The 14,309-nt window shown below is 34.1% G+C and overlaps 1 protein-coding gene across 1 annotated transcript in view; it reads right to left on the reverse strand.

The window, feature by feature from the left end:
- LOC148955384 (macoilin-like) overlaps window positions 1-14,309 on the reverse strand; it is a 71,765-nt gene that overhangs the window by 16,349 nt on the left and 41,107 nt on the right. The window contains exons 9-12 of the mRNA XM_089101927.1: window positions 12,955-13,085; window positions 12,396-12,546; window positions 3,946-4,104; window positions 1,652-1,834 (exon numbers count right to left, since the gene is read on the reverse strand). Coding sequence (XP_088958053.1) covers window positions 1,652-1,834; window positions 3,946-4,104; window positions 12,396-12,546; window positions 12,955-13,085 — 624 coding nt within the window. The remainder of the gene's footprint in view (window positions 1-1,651; window positions 1,835-3,945; window positions 4,105-12,395; window positions 12,547-12,954; window positions 13,086-14,309) is intronic.

The following is a 14,309-nucleotide window of genomic DNA, read 5'->3' on the forward strand; positions in this document are numbered from 1 at the left end:
TGATCTAGCTCAACGTCATTATCAACATTTCCTGAAAGTTTCAACTTAATAATCTTAGCCGTTCCAGAGACATTGCAGCTACGCCCATTTGACAACCGGGATGCACATGGTGTGTTTAGGTTCAACATCCCCCTGAACATTCTCACAATGCTTCAACTTCATACCCTTCCCTAAATATTTTGAAGCATTCAACATATTCCGTTTTGACAACCAGGATGCCTATTGTGCCTTTTGATTGAGTGTAACATTCCCTGAAAGTTTCAACTTAATACATGTAGCCGTTCCTGAGATCAATACATATACGGCCAGATACGCCCTACTGATGACCTAGATGTACCTGGCGAAACACATCCTATTCAGAAATGGGGGCACACCAGCAGAACTTAAAATACTGCCGACACGAGTGAATTTGGAGGTGATTTGCAATTTTGTCAAGTTTTCACAAACGTCTAATATTTACATCTTGTTTACTTTATCACCTTTAATTTTAAAAATGTTAAGTAGCAAATAGTTCAAGTTTTTATACAATACAAATTGATATGAAAACGTCGATAACATCAGTGAAATATAAGTTGAAACTTTAGTAATATTTAGGTCATATAAAGCGCATATCCAGAATAAGTTACATTTCCCTAATTCAACCAAAGGGCTCCGATAAAAAAAATTAAAAACTTTTTTCACATGCAGACCAACACCAGGTCTAATGATTTTCTACCTTAGGCTAGGAGTGCAACGCGTGGTAGGGGAGAAACCACCCGGCGCTTCCTACGTTTTTCCTCCAGATTTCTCCAAGTACGTATTTAGAGCTGGGTCGACTGTAGCTGAGCTTACAGTCACACCCCTGACCTTAATTCCAAACCAAATAACCACCAACACAAGCGCTCGAACCCTTAATAATACCTATTTCAAGGAAGGAATTCTAGAGTAAACTGATTTCAGGTTTTTACTGCAACATAATAGTCTTTTTTTTAAAATTTCGTTTACTAATGTTTACCTGTTGCCACTGCGATTATTTAATAGATTATTATTATTTTTTAATCCCCATCAATGAAACGAAGCAAATTAAGAATCAGAGGAACAATATAACTTAGTAATGAAAAGTCAGAAAAGGAAAAAGTTTGTAGAGGATTGGAAAGTTAACAAAACAAAAGACAAAAAAGTGTGAAAAAAAATTAATGTAAATGACAGAAGAAAAAATAGCACATACTGAGCTTAAAAGGAGGTAATTTTTTGTCTTTCAACCAATGGCTAATAAAAAAAAGTGTGTCTTTTAACCTTACTTCATAAAAAGAATTAAAGACCTTATTCTGTAGAAGAGAGTTCAATTGTTTTTATAAGAATTCAAGTTATATGAGAAAATAAATTTCACACTAAGATTCAAATTAACATTTCTCATAGCTAATAGCTTAATACTAAATCAAAAAACAAGATTTTTATTCACGGCAAGGAGACAAATCATGTTCATCTTGGGGCCCAGTTTTGACCACGCAATGTACATTCAAAATTTTTAGTGTATGTTTAGACGATCTTTTATCGCTGTCTATTTCTTCTTTCTTTTTCATTGAAGTTTCTTACTAGACGTTTGTTTACTTTTTTCTTCTGACCAAATGCCAAAAAACATGATTTTAAATACTAAAAAAAAAAAAAATACTTTGAAGACACAGCATTATTTCCACTTCGAGTCAAGCTATTATCTTCGGCTCTTTTGGCATTTCTTTCTTGGGCCAGCTGTGCTTCAAGGGATGTTCTAACTTTTCTTTCTTCTTGTAGTTTCTTCTCAAGGGATGATAAGCTAGTTTTATCCGCTTGACGAGCCGACACCACTCCAAACAACCTGAAATAAGATAAATCAATTTCAATAATTTAACCCTAACGAAGGACTCTGAAGACCTGGGCTGACTTCTTTAGGCATTCTTTTACCTCTATAAAAAAAAAGAAGAAAAAAAATAAATAAATAGGCAAGTCGATAGAAAAACACTTCAAATGTAAGCCGATGGACTACTATTACTTTTGACCCAAGGGAGGTGAAAACCTCCCGAGTAGATATTCGAGTATGAGTGAATAATGGGTTATTAATAATCCTAAGAGTTATTCGTTAGGCTTCAGATTCTGCCAACGTTCAAATTTTATATAGCAATATTAATCTTGACTTGTAGCACGACAGAGAATACAAAAACTGCTCCATGCATAACATTTTTTAACCAAAAAATAACAAACAAATATATGACACTATCTAGTAAAACTAAATCAACCAAATTAGATTGTGTATGATAATCTGATTTGGATGAAACAATCTCCCAACTTTTTCGAGCAAATATTTTTATAAAAGCTTGCAAACACCAAAAATACTTTTTTTTAGCATTTTGTTTATAATATTTATCAATTGACCTAAATTACCCCACACAAGTTTAAGGGATAATAAGACAATTTATAACAAAGTTTATTATTCAAAAATAAACTTTTGATATTTTACCGTTTTTCCAACGTTTAATTGAACTTCGCTTTGAAGACTATTAGGAGCCTAAACGACGATTACATCCTTTTATTGAATTAAATATAAGATATTATATTACATTTGCTCAAATATTGAGTTATACTATATTAACTCTAAATTTAAACAGCGATATTGTATTCTTACTGCAATTCTTCTTAATAGCGATATATGTATTCTTACTGCTGATCAACAAAGGATAGCGTCTTAGCTTTCAGAAAAAAAGAAAAAAAAAGAAAAAGATTCAATTCTGAGTTAATAAGAAGTTGCCATTTTGACAAATCAGAACTACCAAAATGACTAAACTTTAAATGTTTATGCTAGTGAAAGCACTACAATACTTAATTTTGACTATTTTTAATTTAAAAAATAGGTTAAAAAACTGACAATTAAAAAACCCGAAAGAAAAAAAAACAAGTACTTATATTAGTGTAGAGAAAGCTGAAAGTTTTTACTATAGAATGAGAACTTCATACAGTATAGAATCATAACTTCCAGTCCAGACTTGATGACTTGGCGTGAAGCGAGCCACTTACACAAGAATTAAGATACATCACATCTTTCGTGATATATTAGAGATATTCATCCATCAAATCATCAGAATCTTCGCACCTTCACCTGCTAGATATTCAATAACCTTTGTTTTAACATTCTATTTCCTTTTTACCAATTTAGATCTTCTTAGGTAAATTTTTATCAATTATTGTACCTTTTTGGGTGTGCGGCAGCTTGATGCTCCAGTTTTTAATTAGTAGTAGTAGAAGTAGCAGTAACAGTATCGTACCTTTTCATTCTAAGACTTGATTTTTTTTTAAAGAACAACCGGTTATTCAAAGTTTCAAAATACTCAAGAAACAGGTGCACAATTTTTTGCCACTTTCATTTTGTTTCTTTTTTTAATTAAAGACCCTTAGACGAATTTTAGTGCATTACATCTTTTCATACAAATTGTTAATGATCTACAAGGAAAAATATTCCGTTCTTAGAGCTTTCTGGATGCGAGAATCTGAATAAAATCAATATTCGTACTACTTTATGTTGCAACGAAGATTTTGTAAATTCAAAACTGAAAAAGAGCACATCAAAAAGCCTGAAATTAAATGGGATATCGGATATTTTATGACTTTATAAAATAGACGTAATAAGATTTGCAGTCGTTCATGGGATTTTTTTGTCAATGATTAAGGCTACTTTTTTAATAAAATTAAATAAAATATTTTTTTTATAAAAAGATTCTCTACCTTCGCTAAATTAATTGTGCTTCTTCGTTATTTTTTTCACTCAGTGAATAACTGGAAAAGAAAAGATTTTTAAGAGTTTAATAACTCATTTTCAAATGGTATAGTCAGATGGATGTCCTTTGATTGTGAGTCCGACCTTTGAAACAAAGACAAACCTCAAGGGCTCCATACTACAAAGACCATAATTAGCTATATATAAGTTTTAACACTAACTTGTTTTGTAATCCATCGTTATCGTGTTGAAGCTGTGTTAACTCGGCTCTTGCACTCCTTTCGCTTGTATTTAATGTTAATATTTGATTTCGGAGATCATTTTCAAGCTGTCGGTTCAGTTGAATTTCGTTCTTCAAACGCTTCACGTCTATCTCAAGCCTGAAAAGATTGTAAGAAAAAAATAAATAATATGAGGCATCCAGATCCACTGATATTTTGGCTTGAGTAGAATGTGATTATCACAATATTATCGCTAGGTCCCGCAAGGTAGAATCACTATGTTAACAGCACCCCTTAGGCTGTTCCCAACATATTTCAGATATGCTAGTTTGATAGGTTGAATATGCAGAGTGTCTTTAAATTTACATCTACCCCCCCTCCCCAAGTCAAAATTTGAGTTTCACTTAACCACGCAACAGGCATGGAAGTTTTAGCTCGGTCTCACAAGTCGTTCCTGAGACATTATTAACCTGGATACCCTGTATTGTTGACCTGGATATATGTGGCGTCTTCTTGTGATAGGCTAAACATGCAATTTTTGTGTCTTTTAAATTACATTGTTACTTCACCATGAATAGATTCTAGTCCCACAGTCACAGGGGCTTAAAAGTGCCAATACTTATAGGCAGATTTTAGACAAATATGATTAGCCCTTCCCAACCCCTCCTTTAAGCTAAATTCAAGGCCCACAGTCCCCCTCCCCCCGCAATTTGTTTTAGTTTCAACTAACTCTCCCAAACCACTCCCAAGATATTTCAGATACTCTATTTTAATAAAGTCTGGCACCACAGAGTCTTTTGATTTACGATACTATTTAAATAGATTTTAAGTTCCATAGCGATTCAGGCAGTATAATCGCTTGAACTGCTAAATTCAAGTAGGAGTCTATCTTCAATTTCTTCACTTTCACTGAATTTAACTCATTTTGAATTTCAGGAAAAAATCAAATACCCAACGTTTTGTCCAAAAATTCCGGATTTGAGATATAAGCCACTAAAGAAAATCTGCCCAAACCTGATTTTCCAGGTACGACTTTGGCAAAATTCTAAAATTACTCTATTCCTAGGATGGTTCCCATAAATCTCTTGCTCTTTTTTCTTAACATTTGACACATTTAACCATTTTCCAAATAAAATGATATCCACCCTTTCATATAAATGCCCAATTTCTTGTGCTGTAGCCTTTCGAATTTTTTTCTAAAGCGAAAAAATTGCCTTTTTAAGCACCAAAATTCAGATTTGTCATACTATTCATCAATCTATTTATACCAAGCAGTACTACATTAATTGGAGAGAAAAATATCTGACTGTGATCAAACTCATTTAAGCGAATAAATCGTAAACAGTCAGCTAACGACTAAAATATAAATCAAGAGCCACTATTCTGATTTGAAACGTCATTGCTATTCAGGATAATAAACCTGTCGATGGTGTTGTTATAATCAATCTTTTAGGCTCTATAGGAACATCACAAATCCCCGCCCCCCAAAACAATGAAACGTCACAACCATGCTCATAAGTCTCAATATAATAAAAATTTTGTACTTAAAACTACATACAATCCCGTAATTTTGGCTAAATCCAGGACGGCAGCTCAGATTATTATATTTTTTTTTCGTAAAGCATCCTGACGTGAGAGAAAACCTTCGAATTACGGCCAATTTAGCCAATTAGCTGATTTCACCGGAAATATATGGTTTATCAGGAAGCGGCATTTTTTACCCTAGAACTACCAATTCAAACATTTCTTAAATCCTTTTCGTTCTCTTTTTGCACCAAACCTTGTTTGTAAGAAGATGAACAAGTATGATTGATAGCCTAGCGAAAAACAGCAACACTTTAAGAAATTTTAAAAATAAGTTTCTTGTGAATTATTGCCTCGATTAATCAGTAGCTGTACTGAACCCCTCGTGCTCAAAATCCTCCTCGGGGCCATACTATGGTGTTTCTTTTGTGGAAGTTTTCCCCACTGTAGAGTGCAGACGGTCTGATATCATACTAAGATCCTTTCCTTTTTAGCTTAAAGCTTATTCAAAGAAGAAATGCAAAGAACTCCCCCTAAAAAAAAGGTCACTCCGGATCCCACCCCAAATACTAACGAAATTAATCCATTTTTGCCCCATCCTGGCTGGTCAAGCTCCCTGTCACAAAGCTCACATGAAAGCTCAAATTCTGAGAATAGGACAATGATCAGTGTTGGAGCAAATGTCACTATAGATGATAATGGCTTTCAAGAGGTCCTTTCTAGGAGCTCCAAAAAAAGGAAAAAAACATCCCCAATCAAAAGTATTTCCCCTCCTTCTTTCCAAGATTATCCTTCCCAAAACTTGGGAATTTACATCAAAATCCTTCAGAATACCCCATTTCAAATAACAAAGAATTATACAAAAAGGATTGCAATTTTCAAAATGTTAAAATCAATGTTCTCACTTAAATTTCACCGTTATGAATCTTTGATAATAGATTTCCAAGATAAGAAATCCGCTAATATGACACTTAATCTAAAATCTCTTCTGAATACCCCAATTAACTCGTCTAAATAGAACCTAAAACACTCCCCAACAAAAATAGTAGTATATAATGTTCCCCTAGAAATACCAATTCAGGAGTTAAAAGAAGGGCTCTCAGATAGGGCTGGTAACACAAACCCTGTAGAAGATGTCACTCAACTGGGTAAACCCAACTCTAATGGATTAAAAATAAGTAGATCTTTCTTATTTACACTGAAGGAAAAAATTAATATCCCGGAAAAGTTATTCCTATTTGGGCAAATCAAACCGCACAAGGAATACAAGCCAAAGCCTATCCAGTGTCAGAAGTTTCTGTAACTGAGACACACAGCGAATAAATGCAATGGAACTCTTCCAGCCTGTAGTAATTGTAAAGGCTCCCATCCTAAAGAGTTGAAAACTTGCAACAACACTCAGCCTACATGTATCAATTGTAAAGGCCCACATGAATCCACCAATAAATCAAAATGCCCTGCATATAAGAAAAAAGCACTAACACTCCAAATAGCAACAGAAAAGGCCTTTCCATACCCTTTTGCAGCTATGGAAGCAAATACTTCCCAACCATACAAAATGAAACTTATGTTGAAATCAAAAAAAACTCTCAAGTCAAACACTGCGAATGCATAGAGCACTTCATGCAAAACACCATCCTTTAAGCCCCCCAGCTCACATCTCTATCAGAAAGAATCACCAAGCCAACAAGCCTCCTTGCCTAGTGAGATGAGGTCGGCCTGACACCCCCTCCCAACAAGAGACAAACCAGAAACACTACTAGGGATTAATCCCTTAACTGACAAACTGGATGCACAGCCAAACATGCAAACCCCAAATATATGCTTATTCATTCTAAACTGCAATGCACTTCAGGCCATGAATATACAACAACAATAGAAAACAAAAATCATTGCTGAATTGTCAAAAATCTACATCCCTAATCATATGCTTATTCAAGCAAAAAAAGATCTTGCTCTACTATTAACAAAGCTAAACATTGATACACAGTCATATGACAAAAAAAACAACAACACAACACATATCAATACTCCAATGGAACGTAAGATCACTTACTGAACATAAGTTAAATGAACTAATATCTTTTATGAATAATAATTCCATCAATATTGCTTGCCTCCAGGAAACTCATTTAATCCAAAATCAACAAATTAAGTCTCTGGGTTACACTATCCTGAGAAAGGATAGATCATCAGAGAGAAAAGGAGGTTGAGTAGCTTTAATAGTTAATAAAAATATAAAATTCTGTGGCATCAACTTCCAGATTTTGTAAATGATGTTGATGCAATTGGTATCAGTGTTTGACAGAATAATACAAAAACTTACGTAATAAGCTTTTATAACCCTAATGGCCAAACTACAGATGACATGGATTTCTTCAGTTACATAGATAATTATAATATGTTGAAATATATCATTATTTGTGGAGACTTCAATACCCACATCCTTTTGTGGGGGAATAAACCAGCAAATGAAGCTGGTAAGGTCATTGAGCATATGACTTCAAATAATAATGAATTAGCTGTTACTACCCCTCCAAACCTGAATACATATTTCAACCACAAAAGTGGCAGTTTCTCTACAATTGACCTACAAATTGTGTCTTTAAATATTTTGAATAAAATTTATATAAATAAAATTGATAGTCTATGTACTGACCACTTTGCCATAGTTTGCTCCCTAAACGAAACCCTATCACATACCTCCAAATATATCAACACTAAAGCAAATTGGCCTATGTTCCAAAATGATGAAATTACAAGTTTCACCCAAAATTCATGCATTTCAAACGCAACAGCTGACACACATGCTGAAGTTTTGGCATCTTTACTAATAAATACAGCTAATCATGCTATCCCCATGACAACATCCAGGAAAACCTTCCTTAGAAATATTCCCAAAGCATGGTGGACAAATGAGTGCCAAAATAAATGGAGAACAAAAAAGGCAGCTAGGAGAACATTCTTAAAAAAAACATCACCTAGTACATATTTAAAAAAAAATACAAGCAGAATCTAATCTAAAAAGGACAATAATAAATGCTAAATATAACTACTGGAATAATCTTGCAAATAATCTCTCCAGAGAAACACATGAGCCAATTATACATAAAGTCATAAGCCACATCTGTGGGAAAAAAAACTTCCCCCAACCCACTCCTTTATGACATAATATATAATAATACCCATTAGGACAGTGACAATGAAAAAGCAAATTTATTTGCCACTCTTTTTGTTAATAAGCTAACATCAAACAATTGTAACAAAATACCCCCCATTCCTATGAACCCAAGTTACCAACCTCGCCCAGGATCCGAGAATATAACCAGCCCATTTTCAATCCAGGAAATGAACAATGCAATACATCATATTAGGACCAAGACTAGCGGCAGCTATGACAATATACACCCTACATGAATAAAGAATCTCACCCCTTCATACAAACAGGAACTTCTAAATTGTTATAATCATGATTGGGCTTCATCTATGTTCCCCAATATCTGGAAATGTTCGTCCCTCTTACCAATCCTAAAGAAAAATAAACCCAAAAATAACCCTGAGTCCTATAGGACCATAATGATTACTCCTGTGATGGGGAAAATAATGGAGAAAATAATCTATTACCGACTCCTCTGGTTTGTTGAAAAAAATAATATGATCCCTCACACTCAAACTGGCTCCAGGAAATACATCTCCTCAATAGATGCTTTCATATTCAACAGATGCTATATATTGTTAACAAATGCAATAAATGAATCATTCTCAAAAAATAATGTCCTAGTTGTGGCTTTCCTAGATTTTGAAGGGGCATATGACAATGTGAACCACCAAATCCTTTTAATTAAACTTGCAAACCTTCGACTACCCCCAAAACTAGTATCTTTTATAAAATCTTTCATATAATTGCGAAGTTTCATTGTTTGTGTAGGTCCAGCCTCTTCACCCCAAAATACAATAACCAAAGGCCTTCCTAAGGGAGCAGTCCTCAGCTGCCTCCTTTTTGCCCTGTATCTCTGGGACATGAATCTCCCCTACAGGAATCTACAATATGCTGATGATCTGGTACTATAGTAATCTGGCAACACCTTTAAGATTGCACAGTCAAAGCTGCAAAAGTCACTTTTTCAATTTGAAAATATTTTCTCAACATTCAGATTTACCCATTGCACTTACCAAGTCAAAAATAATCCAATTTCACCAAAAGCGAAATCAAGCTAATACAAAATTAACTTTAATTGGAACAAATATTCCAGAAGATAATTAAATCATTTATCTTAGTCCCACGCTTGACCAAAAAATTAACTTACATTTACATATTTCAAACACAATAAGAAAATACAACAATAAAACAATTATACTAAAAAAACTTCTTTCCAAACCCTGGGGATGTAAGGAGAAAACCTTACTCCAGTTTTATAAATCACATATAAGACCCCATATTGACTTTGGACTCATCGTCTATGGTGCATGTGCAAAGACCCAGATGCAAATAATTTAGGCAATACAAAACGAAATAATATGTTTCATGTTTGGTCTTAGGAAACCCACAAGCACCAAGTTTCTGCTTACGGAGGGTGGATTAACAACAATAAGGGAGAGACGTAGATTTCCCTTGATAAAATATCTTACAAAAATTGAATCAAATAGCTCACACACCCTACATAATTGGTTAAGAAATCCAGCCATGTATAGAGGCACTGCAGATGAGTATGCCAATATTCGGAAGAAGTTCCCTGTACCCGCAAAGTCTATTGCACCTACTTTCCCCCAATCCCCTCCATGGAATTGGTCAACCCCCATAATAAATACAGATTTCTCAAAGTGGACTAAAGATTTAATTCCCATTGCTTTTGTCCAGAAAAAATTTGCTGAACTTAATACAATTACTTATAAAACTATTTCCAAATATTTGTTGATGGGTCCAAAATGAATGAGAAGGTAGCAAGTGGTGCCTTCCTTCCTCAAATGAAAATTGCAATGGGTGAGAGATTGTATAATAATGTATCTATAATGTCTGCAGAGTTAAATGCCATAATCATGGCATTAGAACACCATTAGAACACATTATGGAAAATATACCCTTGATGTCTACTTTAAGACAGATTGTAGTTTATTCTGACTTTCTATTAGGCCTCGAATTACTATTTGTATTCCCGCAGCATACGTGAGATATTGACATTTATCAGTGTCTCAGCGACTTCTATAATCTAGCGTCGAGGTACACTAGGGTTGATCTTCAGTACTTTACTAGCCACTCTAGTCTAAGTGGTAATCACCAAGTAGAGGAAATAGCAAAAAAATGCTATATATATTGACCAGCCAAGTGGGAGACCAATCTCCATTAGAGATATTTACCGATGGAGACTATCAGATATTATGTTTAATAAGAAAAATTCTACTCTTTCCCTCTTTCCCAATAAGTACTTTTCTAAAATTTATCACAGAATTCGTTCTTGAACAAATGGACGAAACTTTCTTGCATTCTCGTATCAGTTTCCTAATTCAAGTGGTTCAGTTCCCCTGTCCCCTCTTTGCAGGTATTGTATTATGAATAATGAAACAATTGACCACTGCCTATTTGAATGTAATATGCTGACGTCTGCACAGCATACCTTGCATTATAATCTGTTTAAGAGCTTCAAACACCACAAAATCTCAATATCAGCCAAGAACCTAGCCGACTAATCCTGCACACAGAGCACATAAATCAATATCAATCATCTTATATTTGAACTCCTTGAGTCGAAAGATCTCCTGAAAGATATTTCAGAATATCTAATAAATAAGAGACAACCAAGCCAGTAGCTCTGTAGCCCCAAGAGTGAAGCAAAAGGAAAAGGGCTAAATAGTATCAACTGAAAAGTCCGCCTGCTGTGAAATAGAAGAAGAAGAAAAAAAAAAGAAAAAAAAAGAAAAGAAAAAAGGAGCATGTGTTCTAAAATGAGGCCTTCATCCTCTTCCAAAACTTCATCCCAAGAATGGCCTCCGATAAAATAATTTGCACTGTAGTCCTAGCTTACCACCATCCCCAAAATAATGCCTCTATATTCTTTTTGATCTGATTTTCAATTAAATTTACAATTTCTCGATGAATACAACATGATATTGTAAAGACCCATTATGTTACTTCTTCAATTTTCGTTGAATCTCACGGAATTTGTTACGTAACATAAATATAGACTGCAAGTTTATAATTGTGAAATATAAAGTCCATTCAATAAAATTTTTACTAGATTATGTTAAAGCAAAATACGAATCTTTTAGGCGAGATTACAAAAAGAGAAACCAGCTTTACGGCTCCATGGGACCGTTGAAGACAACCTCCAAGACACTAGCACATAATCGGAGATTCCAGAAAGGAAGCCAATTTACAGCCAACTTAAGAGTCCTGAGGGTATACAAGTACTGTTCCAGAGCTGATGACCTCTGACGGCTTTTTAATGTTCTCATTTCCACGGTTTTTCACTATGGTCCTTTCATCCCCTCCCCCCTTTTTTTAATTGACTGGTCCACTTTTGCTTGGCTGAGGTTCTTACCAAAAATTTCTGAGCTTCTTCAGTACCCTTACCAGCTGAATACGTTGTTTTTTGTTGTTGTTTTTCTAATCTTGTTTTTACTAGCAAGTTGGGTATTTAGAAAGAGAATAGTAGCGTTTTATTTGTCAGAAGTAGGGCCAGAAACTTGCAGTGTAGAATTTTAGCTGTTTTTACACAGCACTTAAAACCTGAAGTCAAACTTCTTCTTCTCTGATAGACGATTCGCGCATATAAATCCAAACCCTGAACTCAGACATTATTGTCATGTCCGAGGACATTCTTCAGACATGACAAAATATTCTCATGCATGAAAACATGTATTAAAATATTCTTATCTAATTAATGTAATTTCATATTTGTAAATACTAAAACCAACGATGTTTGACTTACCGTTGAACATATTCATCTTTATGTGAAGCAATGTTAGCATTGCACTGATTTTCCTTAGATGGTTTAGCTTTCTTTTCTTGTTTTAATGGTGTACAATTTATGTCTTTAATATATGAAGAATGGATATTGCCGTTAGGAATAACACCATTACCTAGAATAAAAAACAATAAGCAAAACAGAAAGTTGAATAAACTAGTTAAATTACAAGCGAGCTTAAAATCAATCTTACGATTTCTTTTTTTTTCATTCCAAAGCTGGGAGAATCTATTCGGAAAGCCAGAAACCCAAGTATCAAGATCCTAAATCAATACAAGGCCAATGAATCCATCATAAAAAAAAAAGCTTAAGCCCCCCGACGGGATCTTTCTTCATGAAAAAAAATTTGAAAACAATATTTATGTTAAATTTGGCTACTTTACAAACAAATTAGCAAGTCAGATTTTAAAAACATATTACTGTCCCTTCTAGTGACATTATATACTGAGTAAATAATAGGTAATTTATACATCTGCAAAAAAAAAAAAAAAAAAAAAAAAAAAAAAAAAAAAAAAAAACTTACCTGTACTGACAGATCCATTGCTTAACTTTAAGTGACTTTTTCCATTAGAAGAATGATGTAAATTAGAATATACAAATTTATGGCTTTTTATTTCTGTTTCACTATCGAAAGTATCGAGATCATTTAAATTTCTGAAAGAGAAAAGAAGACAAAATTAATTCTACAACGCCGACCTTAATATAGCCAAAAAGAGGATAAGACTAATTTGAACAAACACAATGGCCAAAGAACACAAAAAGTCTAGTCGCACAAAATTTTATGACATATTCGTATATATTTTATATATCTCATCATATGATCTTATAGCTTTTATTTCTGTTTCATCATCAGGCGTTTCAAAATCACCAAAGCTTCTTGAAGAGAAACACAAAACATCCCCTACACATTTTCGGGAATAGGATCACGGGACTAATATAATTAATTTTAAGGAATCTTCAAAGGCGTATAAAATGAAAATACCAAATAAAAAAAGGTTTGAATAATGATGTTAACGGTTTTTTAGATCTTGTTTTGTATCTGTCCACATATTCTCTCCCTAAGCCACTTGGAGTCAACGCACCAATAACTACCAATCTACTAGCGAGAAAGGGAAATAAATAGAAAATTATCCCACCTTTTTGTAACCTTTCTTCACTTGATTGGGCTTTTAGCACCTCACAAATGGAGTCTTATTTCACCCTAACACGATTTTTATTGTGACTTTACACATCTTACATTCAGGCGAAGCTGTTTCCAGCATTTTTTCAATGCCATGGAGTGGCCAACACCTCACTTGGTTTTTCACCTATATCTCATCAACTATTTGCGAGCAAATTGTTTTCTTTAAATGAAGAAATTATTAGACATATAAAAACAAACACTCTTTAATTACTCTAGCTATGATTACAAACAAATCTCTGAAATTCTAAGCATTCGTCACAACCTTAATGACATCTACTGTACGATGAAAAAAAAAGACTTGTATGCAAGAAAACTTCATGTAACCGACGTCTGACATCGCACAAAGTTTAGACAGTCATTTATTATATATCAGCAGCGACGCCTGTCGGACGACATGCATAAATCACCCTAGCGTATACTCCTGTGAGTATCTGAAAAAAATTACCCCCCCCCCCCAGCCACAAAACTGTCCAAGAATATTTTAATTCGATCCTCCAGCCATGAGACAAAATATGGTAGACTTACCAAAAATATTACTTCGAAAATACCCCTTTACAAATAGCAGGGACACCCAAAAAGAACTAAACTCTAAATATTTTACTTTCTACCGGCAGAAACTAGATTGATGTCGCGCTCAAACCCGTTTTTTCTGAGATCAACAGTCAACTCCCAACAAAGCTCCACTATATTTTCCG

Source organism: Artemia sp. Qi Xiang Cuo, chromosome 2 (assembly GCF_049724085.1).
Source record: "Artemia sp. Qi Xiang Cuo chromosome 2, ASM4972408v1, whole genome shotgun sequence".
Taxonomy (NCBI): domain Eukaryota; kingdom Metazoa; phylum Arthropoda; class Branchiopoda; order Anostraca; family Artemiidae; genus Artemia; species Artemia sp. Qi Xiang Cuo.